At 34.8% G+C, this 13,805-nt stretch overlaps 1 protein-coding gene across 1 annotated transcript in view; it reads right to left on the reverse strand.

The window, feature by feature from the left end:
- The window catches only part of LOC141394633 (sodium- and chloride-dependent neutral and basic amino acid transporter B(0+)-like), a 31,781-nt gene extending 19,987 nt beyond the window's left edge, over positions 1-11,794 (reverse strand). Inside the window, exon 1 of the mRNA XM_073969356.1 lies at positions 10,692-11,794. Within this exon, the coding sequence (XP_073825457.1) occupies positions 10,692-10,854 (163 nt within the window). The 5' untranslated portion in view covers positions 10,855-11,794. The remainder of the gene's footprint in view (positions 1-10,691) is intronic.
- Positions 11,795-13,805: the final 2,011 nt, after the last annotated feature.

Below are 13,805 nucleotides of genomic sequence, written 5' to 3' on the forward strand. Positions count from 1 at the left end.
GTCCACTGTTTGCTGCATTTTGGGCCTCACTACCCATTGTATTGTAGTAATGTCGTTTGCCTCGTTTTATCTGTTTCTTTATTTCCTTACTCAATTGTTTATATGTTGCTTTGTATTCTTCTATGCTGGTCTCTTCCTGTTCATTGAGCATTTTAAGCTTTAGGTTCTTCCTTTTGTCGATAAGATCCCAGGAGAGATTGGTCATCCACTCCGCATCTTGTTGCCGTTTCTTGAATCCTAAGACTTCCTTGCATATATCTGTCATCTTGTCTTTAAACCGCTTCCATTTTTCTTCCAGTGTTTCATTGGTATTTATGTTTATTTCTCTCACTTTGTTTGAAAATATACTTTTCGTTTGGCTCATTTTTAGTTTTTCAATATCAAATTTTCTCACCTGAGGTGATTGATTGTTATGTTTATAAAATAATTTTAGTTTTATCTCCGCTAAAAGTAGGTAATGGTCGCTACCAATTTCTGCGCTTCTTTTGTTACGAACATCGCATAATATGTTGCACCATCTCTTTGAGATACATATGTGGTCTATTTGATTTTCGTAATTTCCACTAGGTGATTTCCATGTTGTTTTATGTTTCTGCTTATGGGGGAATAACGAACCACCAATCTTTAGGTCAAAGTTCATACACAACTCTAACAGCAATTCCCCGTTTATGTTGCGATTTCCTAGCGCATGAGCCCCAATTACATGTTCAAAACCATCAATGTTTGAGCCTATTTGGGCGTTAAAATCCCCAAGTAGTAATATTATGTTTATGAAAAAGGCCAAATACCAAATTTCAGCAATTTCAAAATACCGAAATTCGGGAGGTACCGTTCTATGGGGGCTATATCAAAACTTTGATCTGTAACGACAAATTTCTGGCGGAATGTTTTTAGACTCAAAAAGTTGGTAAAACCTACAATATACGGAAAACTAAGAGGTACGCTTCTTTGGGGCATATAGGAAGACGTGGACCTATACTGATAATTCTCTTCTGGAACATTTTATAAACCCATGGAAGACTAAATAACAAATTTCACAACCCTCAGAATTACGAAAATCGAAAGGTATCGTTCTATGGGGGCTATATCGAAACTTGGACCTATACCGATGAATTTCAGTGGGAAAGGTTTTTACCTCCAACGTAGACAAAATACCAAATTTCAGTCGTTTCTGTGGCTGATTTTCGGTATTTTGAAGGTTGTGGTCACAAACCTTCAAAATACCGAAAATCGGGATGTTCCTTTCTTTAAGGGCAATATGAAGGGGTGGACCAGTACCTAAAAATTTCAGGTGGAAAGTTTTGTACCCCCAACGAAGATTAAATACCAAATTTCATCCATTTCGTTGGAATATTGAGGCCACAACCTTCAAATATCGAAAATTGGGATGTACCGTCAAATTTAGAGAGGAAAGTTGAATACCCCCAGCGAAGACTAAATACGAAATTTAAGCCATTTCGTTGGATTAGTGCGGTCACAACCTTCAAAATACCGAAAATAGGGAGGTACCGTTCTATGGGGGCTATACTAAGGCGTGAACCCGTATCGAAAAATTTCTGGGGAAAGTTTTAGACCCCTAACGAAGACTAAGTACTAAGTAACAGAAGACTAAGTATCGGTGGAATATTGATGCCACAAACTTCAAAATACCGAAAATCGGGAGGTATTGTTCTATGGGAGATATATGAAGGCGTGGATCTATACCGACAAAATTCAGGGAGAAAGTTTTACACCCCAACGAAGATTAAGTACCAAATTTCAGCCATTTCGGAGGGATATTGAGGCCACAACCTTTAAAATACCGAGAATCAGGAGGTATTGTTCTATGGAGGCTATATGAAGGCGTGGGCCTATACCGACAAATTTCATATGAAAAGTTTTATACCCCAAATGAAGACTAAATAACAAATTTCAATAATTTCGGTGGAATATTAATGCCACAAACTTCAAAATACCGAAAATTGGTTGGTACTGTTCTATGAAGGCTTTATCAAAACGTGGAACGATACAGCCCATTTGCAATTAGAGTTGGGCAATCTAGTTCCTAGTTCCTTGTACTAGTTCCAAAGCGTATGAGTAACATCATGAAATATAACGTGTGATAGTAAGTATACGCAGTTTGTTCAAAGAAAAAATGTGGGCCATTGGAACTGCGAAAGGAACTAGATAGTTCCAAATAGTTCCTTTGGCACAACTCTATTTGCAATGCCAAACATCCTAGGAGTAATATAAACTTCTGTACCAAATTACAAAGCTCTATCTTAAAAATTGCGAGCTGTATCTTGATTTCAACAGACGGACATGGTTATATCAACTTTGAATTTTACCCTGATCAAGAATATATGTACATACTTTATACCGTCTCCGATGAATATTTCGATGTGTTACAAACGGAATGACAAATTAAATTATACCCTCCATACTATAGTAGTCATACCAAATTTTGAAAAAATGTGTGAAAAAAAATCTCAAAAATTATTTCCTGTAGCACGATGAATAAACTTAAGCCTACTAATAACGTTAATTCCATTCAAATATTGAAAAAGGTCATACACCAACCACTTTGAACAAATTCTGAATTTTTGGTTTTTTGTTAAAAAATGATATCTTTGAAAAAAGCGTTTGCGACATTTTTATGATTCTCAAAATTAAAGAAAATTAGTGAGAAACAAACTTTATGTCAGTTTGGTTATCTCATGTGGCTCTAAAGTTTGTTTTCAATTATATATTTGATTACCATGGTAGAACAATATAAGGTAACAGCAACACACAGCTGACTGAAACGGGCTGTAATGTTATTGTCAAATTCCGTGCGACATTTTCAATATTTATTTCTATTTTCGATGTATATTAGGGATATACATTTTTTAAGGAAAAGATATATCATTCAGAAAAAAAACTATTTCCTATAAAGACTACTTCATATCGATGACATGTAACCTCCTCCAAGTCCGAACGACATGCTGCCCAGTTTACCACCGCTTATAGAAGCGGTACACATTTGTTAATATGTGTGGAATTTTTTAAATTTGAAAAAAAAAAAAATAAAACCCTAATAAACATGTGCTTTTAGATTTCAAAAACAAAAGAATGAAATAGCTTCTCCTTTTTCAATGAATTTCCAGTGATTGCAAACATTTTTGCAAGAATTCTACTATCTGTGCTGTTTTGTTTCGGGCTCATACGCATAGATTCAAGATTGGTCTTCGATGACGATCTTATAAACGATCTTTTGTTCAGCAATTTTAAAATTGTGTTGGATCTAAAGGGAGGCCCCATTTTTGCGGCCAGGTTTCATCTAATATCAAATGTTAGTTGGTGAAAGAAATTCCCAATGATGCCCCTATCTCACGGTATATAAAATGGCGACCGTAATTTGGTATTGACATTTGATGTTCCCTACAACTATATTATTATATAAGTTATCAGGCGTATTTTGACATTTTTAATATATTATCGGCCTCTTAGGCTTCATTACACTGTGCAACAAAATTCAATTTTTTTTCAAAATGATGGGAAAATCGGGTAGATTATGAAAGTAGAGCTAAAAATATGAGGCACGTGTATCGCCGTTTTAAAAGTTTACGTCGGAAAGTAACCAAAATAGGCGGGGCAAGTTCCGCCCATTTTTAATTTTTTCGAAATATTCGAGTTAAGATATCTTTGAATCCTTGCATTTCAGGTATATAGTGTCTTTGGCAACTTTACAGAAGAGTATGTGGGCAATATTTTTGTTAAAAATTTTAACCCTCATGCGGTTCATCAAAGGGGTCTTTTTCGTCCTTTTTTCAAAAATCTTTCAAAAACTCCTTAAAAATGTGATTGTATCAAATCCAAATATGCCACCAAAGTGGGAGTTAGTCCCATCATTGTAGTATTTTGGACCACACCAAATTGTGCATGTGAGAGCCCATATGACACCTATATTTTCACTTGACCATAGCCGTTGACCTCTAATGTATTTTCACTTACAATATAAGCAACCAATGGCTTATCCAAACTACAGAATTTAAGTTGAAAGTACTAAAAATACGCAATTTGGGCAGGTCCAATGTGGGTTTTTTATATTCCAAATATATATGCACCACAAAACATTATGAATGGAACGCACAACATCTTCTGTATGAATTCACAACAAAAAACCATCAATATGATATTTACAGTATCCAATCACAACGACAATCTGTATGAAAATATGGAAATATGGTCCTAAAACATATATATCAAAAACAAGTGCTGCTAAGAATGTTATATGTTATGGTTACAGATTTCTTTTATTCAGAGACCCATAATAAAATTTCATTTGGAACATTTCTTTCTTTAACAATATTCCCAAAAAGTAAAGGATTTTGCTAGATTTTGATCCAGTATGGAATTATGTAAAATTAACAGTCCAAAATTAAAACATATAATTTCATCCTAATATATATAAATTTGTAATCTAATTTTTTAAGGAAATAGTATACATAGATATATGGTTTATTTTGAAACTCATAGTGAAATTTTGTGTAGAATTTTTCATCCTTTGACACTTTTCACTTATAACCAAGTTTCATATTAATTCCATGTACCAACTCGAAAAAAGAAGGAAAAAATTTTCACCAAAAAAATTGGGAAATATTTTCATGTTTTTTCAGCAAAATTGATATTTTCATGCTATAAAATGTAAATAGACATTTCATTTCTTTGGTGACTCATAGTGAAATTTGACGAAGAATATTTTCGTCTTTGACTTCATCTCTCTAAAATTATGTTTTGTGGGACAATTTTGAATAAACTCAGATGAAGTCCGACTTTAACCCTAAAACTTGTTTTTCATTTTTAGAGATTCCTGGCAATTAGATAAGAGTTACAGATTTGGTGTATTCTGAGACCTATAGTAAAATTTTATGGCGAACAATTTTGTAGAATATTTGGATTTGATGCAATTACATATTTAAGGAGTTTTTGAAAGATTTTTGAAAAAAGGACAAACAAGACCCCTTTGATGAACCGCATGAGGGTTAAAATTTTTAACAAAAATATTGCCCACATACTCTTCTGTAAAGTTGCCAAAGACACTATATACCTGAAATGCAAGGATTCAAAGATATCTTAACTCGAATATTTCGAAAAAATTAAAAATGGGCGGAACTTGCCCCGCCTATTTTGGTTACTTTCCGACGTAAACTTTTAAAACGCCGATACACGTGCCTCATATTTTTAGCTCTACTTTCATTATCTACTCGATTTTCCTCGTCATTTTTTTTGTTGTCGCACAGTGTTATTACTGAATAAATAAAATGAAAAATGAAAATTGTCGATATAAGTTCATGTTTTGGTATAGCCCCCATATAAAGGTACCTCCCGATTTGGCAGAACTACTTGTAGTTTCACATTTGAGGTTCCCAGTGATCGCAAAACTTCTACAATAATATATGTAAGTCCACACTTTTACATAGACCCCATGTAAAGGTCTCGCTCGACCCGCCGAACTCAACGCTCATTTCTTGTTATACTCTCCACCATAATATGGAGGGTATAATTAAATTTGTCATTCCGTTTGTAACACATCGAAATATTCATCAGGGACCCTATAATAATAATTGTTCCACAAACATCCCAGATGGGACAAGGGAGACTTCTCTCATATCAATGAGTGCACCCCGATTCATATTAGCTCAATGATATGGGAACTACTGTTTACTGCCGAGTCCGAACGGCGTGTCCTAAAACACCACTTGTAGAGAAGTTTTACAAGGCTGAAATTCTCAGGAAATGTCGACAACATCACTGAGGGGATTTTTGCCACCGTTGAAAATTTGATGTTGCCTGGCCTGAGAATCGAACCCACGACCTTTAGCGTGCAAGGCGGGTGTGCATACCATTGCACCACGGTGGCATTTTTCCTCAAAAATGATTTCCTGTAGCAGGGATGAATGAACTTTTGCCTATTAATCACTATGCTATCGTTTATTCCATTGAAATATAAAAAAAGTTCACGCACAAATCGATTTAAAAAAAAAAATTTTTGAAAAAACATATGATATGAAAAAAAAAATTTTTTCAAAAAAATATTTTTGTTGCACGAATGAATAAAGATAAGCCTACTAATAACTATAATAACGTTTATTTCATTCAAATATTAAAAAAGTCGCGAAAAAAGTCACTTTGAAAAAATTTTAAATTTTTGTTTTTTGTTAAAAAATTATATTTTTGAATAAAAGCGTTTACGACATTTTTACGATTCTCAGAATTGAAGAAAAATAGTGAGAAATAAATTTTATGTCATTTTAATTATCTCATGTGGCTCTAAAGTTTATTTGCAATTATATATCTGTTTTCAGTGACTTCAAAAAATTGTCCATAATTTTGATAAATTCAAATTTTAAAATCATTTTGTGCGTGAGGTTTTTTCACCGAATCACCTTATAATTAAGATTTTATGTAATCTTATGGCAAAACTCATCACGCTATAATACAGGGATATGAGGTTGTAAAAAAGTCATAACCCTAATGAATATTCTTGATCAGGGTAAAATTCTAAGTCGATATAACCATGTCCGTCTGTCCGTCCGTACGTCTGTTGAAATCAAGATACAGCTCGCAATTTTTAAGATAGAGCTTTGTAATTTAGTATAGAAGTTTCAATTACTCCTAGGAAGTTTTGGTATTGCAAATGGGTTATATCGGTCCACGTTTTGATATAGCCCCCATATATTAGCCCATGTTTTGATATAACCCCATATATACCGATTTTCGATATTTTTAAGGTTTTAGCTTCATTATCACACCGAAATGAAAATATTGAAAATATGTTTCTTACATTCCAGATTAAACATTCCAGAAGAGGATTCAACAGTATACAATTTTCGGTATTTTTAGGGTTTTAGCTCCATTATCACACCGAAATGATTGAAATTTGGTACTAAGTCTTCGTTGGGGGTATACAACTCCCCTATGGTCTTCGTTGGGGGGTATACAATTCCCCTCCCCCCCCCCCCCCCCGAAATTTTGTCGGTATACGTCAACGCCTTCATATGGCCCCCATAGAACGGTACCTCCCGATTTTCGGTATTTTGAATTATCTGAATTTTGGTATTTAGTCTTCTCTGGAGGTATAAAACTTTTCCTTAGAATTTTGTCGGTATCGTCCATTAAAAATTGTAATCAAACTCCAGGCCGCAATTATGGATCAATCCATTAAAATTTGTAATCAAACTGCATGCCTCAATTATGGATCAATCCTTACGAAATTTTGTATGGAGGTCTGGTTCACACCAGAATAGAAATTAATAGTTTCTGGTGGTGATCGTAAAACATTTAGGGGGTGAAATGGATCAAAAACAAAATTTTTATTTGATTTGGTAGTGGCTCTGTAGGTCGCAATGATGGTCTGATCGACGCGAAATTTTATTTAATGTTTGGGTTTACGACAAAGAAGAAACTTGTAATTAACATGATGATCAGATAATATTTAGCGGGTGAAAAGGACCAAAACTTTTGTGTGAAATTTAGTAAATTTTTTAGAATAATTACTATATCTTTATTGCTGGAAGATATGTTCTAAACCAGTAACTTATATTAAGAAGAGGAACTCTTGATCTTCCCATTGATGCCAATTATGCTGATATATGTGGTCAGATAACATAGTTACGTCCTAGTACATACAGGGACCCCACAGTTATAATTGTGTGTAGTTTAACCATAAGCAAGCAGAGGTCGCAGTTATATTTTAATGCTGACAAATTTGTTGCTCGAAGTAAGAGTTTTGGTCAAGGAAAATGCAAGTAAATTTTAGAAATGATTGGATAGTATTTAGCGAGTGAAATCGATCACTGACCATTGAGGGAAAAAAATCCAAATTTAATTTTTGGCCCAAATTTTGTCGGTATACGTCAACGCCTTCATATGGCCCCCATAGAACGGTACCTCCCGATTTTCGGTATTTTGAATTATCTGAATTTTGGTATTTAGTCTTCTCTGGAGGTATAAAACTTTTCCTTAGAATTTTGTCGGTATCGTCCATTAAAAATTGTAATCAAACTCCAGGCCGCAATTATGGATCAATCCATTAAAATTTGTAATCAAACTGCATGCCTCAATTATGGATCAATCCTTACGAAATTTTGTATGGAGGTCTGGTTCACACCAGAATAGAAATTAATAGTTTCTGGTGGTGATCGTAAAACATTTAGGGGGTGAAATGGATCAAAAACAAAATTTTTATTTGATTTGGTAGTGGCTCTGTAGGTCGCAATGATGGTCTGATCGACGCGAAATTTTATTTAATGTTTGGGTTTACGACAAAGAAGAAACTTGTAATTAACATGATGATCAGATAATATTTAGCGGGTGAAAAGGACCAAAACTTTTGTGTGAAATTTAGTAAATTTTTTAGAATAATTACTATATCTTTATTGCTGGAAGATATGTTCTAAACCAGTAACTTATATTAAGAAGAGGAACTCTTGATCTTCCCATTGATGCCAATTATGCTGATATATGTGGTCAGATAACATAGTTACGTCCTAGTACATACAGGGACCCCACAGTTATAATTGTGTGTAGTTTAACCATAAGCAAGCAGAGGTCGCAGTTATATTTTAATGCTGACAAATTTGTTGCTCGAAGTAAGAGTTTTGGTCAAGGAAAATGCAAGTAAATTTTAGAAATGATTGGATAGTATTTAGCGAGTGAAATCGATCACTGACCATTGAGGGAAAAAAATCCAAATTTAATTTTTGGCCCAAATTTTAAACTTTTGGGACATATTTCGACAAATTACGAACACGAAACTTGAAAACCAACTGTTGACCTCTCATTTGAGAAGTGGTGTAGTGCACCAACGTGCACAACGTGGTGTGGGGAGTCTTCACCTCCACCGTAATATGGATGGTATAATTAGCATTATCATTCCGTTTGTAACACATCGAAATATTCATCGGAGACCCTATAAATTATATATATTTTTGATCAGGGTAAAATTCTAAGTCGGAGTAACCATGTCCGTCTGTCCCTCCGTCTGTTGATAACAAGATACAGCTCGCAATTTTTAAGATAGAGCTTGTTATAGAAGTTTCTATTACTCCTAGGATGTTTGGTATTGCAAATGGGCTATATCGGTCCACGATTTGATATAGCTCCCATAGAACGGTACCACCCGATTTTCGGCATTTTGAAGGTTGTGGCTTCAATATTCCTCCAAAATGGCTGAAATTTGGTATTTAGTCTTCATTTGGTGTATAAAAATGTCCATATGAAATTTGTCGGCATATGCCCACGCCTTAATATAGCCTCCATAGAACGGTGCCTCTCGATTTTCGCTATTTTCGCTATTTTCAAGGTTATGGCCACAATATTCCTCCGAAATGGATAAAATTTGATATTTAGTATTCGCTGGGGTATAAAACTTTCCCCAGAATTTTATTGGTAAGGTCCACGCCTTCATATAGCCTTCATAAAACGGTACCTCCCGATTTTCGGTATTTTGAAAGTTGTTGCCTTAATATTCCACAGAAATGGCTGAAATTTTGTATTGAGTCTTCATTTTGGGGTATAAAACTTTCCCCCAAAATTTTGATGGTACAAGTCCACGCCTTCATGTAGTCCCCATAGAACGGTACCTCCCGATTTTCGGTATTTTGAAGGTTGTTGCCTCAATATTCCACAGAAATGGCGGAAATTTGATATTTAGTCTTCATTTGGGGTATAAAACTTTCCATATGAAATTTGTTTGTATTCATATAGTCCCCATAGAACGGTACCTTCCGATTTTCGGTATTTTGAAAGATGTTACTAAGAAAAGATCTCCATTTCTTTCTGTTTGTTGCTTCGCTTTTTGAAATACCGCGACTTTCCATCTCTTTTTCCAGTTGTTTGCTCCATTGAAGCCTTGGCCTGCCAGTTCTGCGTATACCGCCATGTTATTTATGTATTTATACGCCTTTTTAGCGTGTTCATCATCGTTCATTCTTATGATATGGCCTAGCCAACGCAGTCGTTGCATCTCGATACGTTTATCTGTACTGATGTCGTCGTATTGCAGATACAGCTCGTCGTTCATACGACGTTGATATTCACCGTGAACGCAGATTGGCGCGTAGATCTTTCGAAGAATTTTTCTCTCAAACACTCCAAGCACTGCCTTATCTGCTTGTGTAAGAACCAAGGCTTCGGAACTATGCATTAGCCCGGGTAGTATCAGGTTTTTGTAAAGTGTTGTTTTTGTTTGACGATATGTGGCTTTGTTTTTAAACTGCTTACTTAAGCCAAAGTAGCATCTGCTGGCCAATACAATTCTTCTTTTTATTTCACAGCTAATGTTGTTTGTTGGTTAATGGTGGTGCCCTCATATAGCGCCCATAGAACGGTACCTCCGGAATTTCGGTATTTTGAAAGTTAGCCATATTGCTTTACCGAAATTGCTGACATTTGTTATTTAGTCTTCATCATAACGAAAGGAAACTATTGTACTTTAATACAAACAAATCGTGGTGGAGGGTATAACACTTTCGGACCGGGCCAAACTTAACGCCGTTCTTACTTGTTTTCTATCAAAATGTAATTATTGTATGCCTTAACTTACGTCGTATTTCTGACCATACCCATAAAACTGCAATATAATCGAAAATATGGCGACGAGAATCAGGGCATAAAATTACCTCAAATGTCACAACTTTTTTACTTATTTGACAGAAATGTTCACTTACCTCCCGATTCCATTGACAAATACCAAGACATTGAAAATATATCAATGCGGAATGCTAAACTCAGGCCGGCATAAATAAAATCATTGGGATGCAACCAATTGCCACGTTGAGTGTCAGGAACAAAGGGCTGGCGCCCGCTTTCATATGACGTCTCATAGACCATAGTGACTGGGCAGATTTTCTTTTCCCGACCGGCAAATGCAAATATCTACAGTGGAAGTGTTTTGTTTTGTTTGCGTTCTGTTTACTTTGGCGAAGTGGCGGTTTTATTTGCCCACAGAATAAATAAATATGTAAGAAAATATTTCTATGAACTTGACATTGAAAATTCTGTACAAAGAACGCACATTCAGAGAGACCACTTATTCGTAAGTATGATGATGTGTAAGTATGTTTGTTGTTGTTGATACACTTAGAGGCGGCGGTCGGCAGTCAAATTAAAATGACACGGATCAAGGTAATTGCGGCTTGTTGCGTTTTACTCGAACATGGTTAAGGTTTTACGACTCGTTGTTTCCGGATTTTTTAATAACTTTAGCACTAATTTCAATTAAACTTTTTGTTTGTTTGTTTCTGTGTTTGGTCTTCATTCAAAGTTTTTAATTAATATTAATTTTTGTTTTCATTCAAAAAGCGGCCACACAAACACACACTCGGACACATATGCATGCAATCATACTATACATATGTGAATGCTATTGAATATATACTAGAGGAGGGCGAGGGGGGTTGTGGATTTATTTGTTTATTTGTTTTTATTGTTGTTAATATCCAAATGCATTGAAAGCAGAGCGTAAATATGAAGCGTTCTAATTAGTCGAAGCTTTGACGAACAACTAAACAATCCGTTAGCTAAACAAATCAAAAAAGCATTCGATATACCCCCAACTGTTTACAGAGAATGCTTCGAATGCTCACTAGCGCTTTAGGCATCACATACGTAAATATCTATGTATGTAAATAAGTATCACAGCGTTCATAAAATTCATCCACACTAAGCAACCATTCCGAATAAACGTCAACTTTGTGATCTCAAAAAGAAATTCATCGGAGAGATGATCTTTGGTAAACAAGCAGCGACTCAGTATATCGGTCAGCTAGTCAGTCACTCATTCATATGCGAGAACACACATCATTGGAGGCACCATCCATCTGAAATCGTCATCAATGGGGAATTTTTTGTCATATCACACACTGGGGTATATGTGTTTTCATAAGGAATTGTATGCTGAAACTCAAAGTGACCCAAAACCAGAGGCATAGCTTTTATCTTATGGGGTTAATGTATTTTGTTATCATTAAACTTTTAGTAATAATTACATAGGTAGAGATATCACTATTCACTTTGTCGATCGATAGATCAGAATCTTGGCCTTCCCCTACTAATACTGTGCGACACAATCTTCATATGGCTTATATCTTCCAACCGTTAAGAATTTTGATTTACTCTCGGAGGCAAAGTTGTACCAATTGTCATAAAAAACATAAATAGTGAATACATAAACTCCATCAAACTTCATCTTCAAGGTCAAATTTCTTTTATAATTTGTTCTCGGGTATGGGCCAATAGATATCGAACCATTCAAAATTCAAGCGAACGGGTTTTTGAAGGTCAAAATAGCATAAAAACTTTAAACAAATAAAATATTTTAATTTATAAGCTTAAATTCACAAAACAACGAATATTGTTAATTTTTTCTTGTTCTATTCAGCAGGTTTTTACTATTCGTTATATGTTTTTGTGAAAACATATTTTTTTATTTCTTTAATCATATAAATACGAAATGAAAAACAACTAAAAAGCGTTAACCATTGGGACCATAAATGCCTAATGACAACCAATCTTGCACGAAAATGTAGAAAAAAACTTAAAAAAACTGAAATCGGACCATACCAAAACATGGATCTATGTCCGTAATATTTGACGGAGAAGTTCTTAAACCAGGTGCCGCGACATAACTCCCAACGGACATAACTCCCAAAACTATTTTGGGAGTTATGTCCGCCTTGGAGCTATGTCGGACCCACCCTAGCATTTTTATACCCTACACCACACATTGGTAAGGGGTATTATGTCTTTGTGCATTTGTATGTAACATACAAAAGGAAACGAAATAGACCCACAGTTCCTTTTGGGGATATACATATAATCACTTTCTGAGTCGATTTATGCGTGTCCGTCCGTCTGTCTGTCTGTCTGTCTGTCCGTCCGTCTGTCCATGTATTTTTGTTCGCAACATACAGGTCGCATTTTTTGTCCGATTCAGCTGAAAATTGGGGACTACAACTTTTTTAGCCATAGGAAGAAAGCTATTGCTTTTGGTGAAAATCGGAACCGATTTCGATATAGCTCCCATATATATTTTCGGCCGATTTCACGTATTTTCTGTATCAAACACGCTATATTTTTCCGATTTCGATGAAATTTGGAATGTGTGACCGAATTCAGTCTAGAAATAAATGTGCCAAATTATATAGAAATCGGTTCAGATTTGGATATAGCTCCCGTATATATTTTCGGCCGATTTCACGTATTTTCTGTACCAAACACGCTATTTATTTCCGATTTCGATGAAATTTGGAATGTGTGACTGAATTCAGTCTAGAAATAAATGTGCCAAATTATATCGAAATCGGTTCAGATTTGGATATAGCATCCATATATATTTTCGGCCGATTTCGTGTATTTTCTGCTCCAAACACGATATATAAGTCTGATTTCAATGATATTTGGAATGTGTGACTGAATTCGGTCTGGAAATAAATGTGCCAAATTATATAAAAATCGAGTAAGATCTGGATATAGCTCCGATTTATATTTTACATATTCACAGTGGTGTAGGGTATCATATAGTCGGCCCCGCCCGACTTTGATCCTTTCCTTACTGGTTAAAATTAAATTTTTTTCTAAATACAACTTTTATTTCAAATGCATAGGAAAATTAAAAAATAACTTTAATTTCATAGACATGTTTCATTTCATAAAACAATTTATAATTGATTTAAAATTTTTAAGAAAAATAACTACACCATTTTCAACTGTAATTCAGAAAATACCAGTTGTAATTCTGACATTTTATTTGAAATTCAGATGTTTTATTTGTAATTCAGACA

The sequence above is a fragment of the Musca autumnalis genome, unplaced genomic scaffold, assembly GCF_047663935.1.
Source record: "Musca autumnalis isolate F117 unplaced genomic scaffold, ASM4766393v1 scaffold_2, whole genome shotgun sequence".
Classification (NCBI taxonomy): Eukaryota; Metazoa; Arthropoda; class Insecta; order Diptera; family Muscidae; genus Musca; species Musca autumnalis.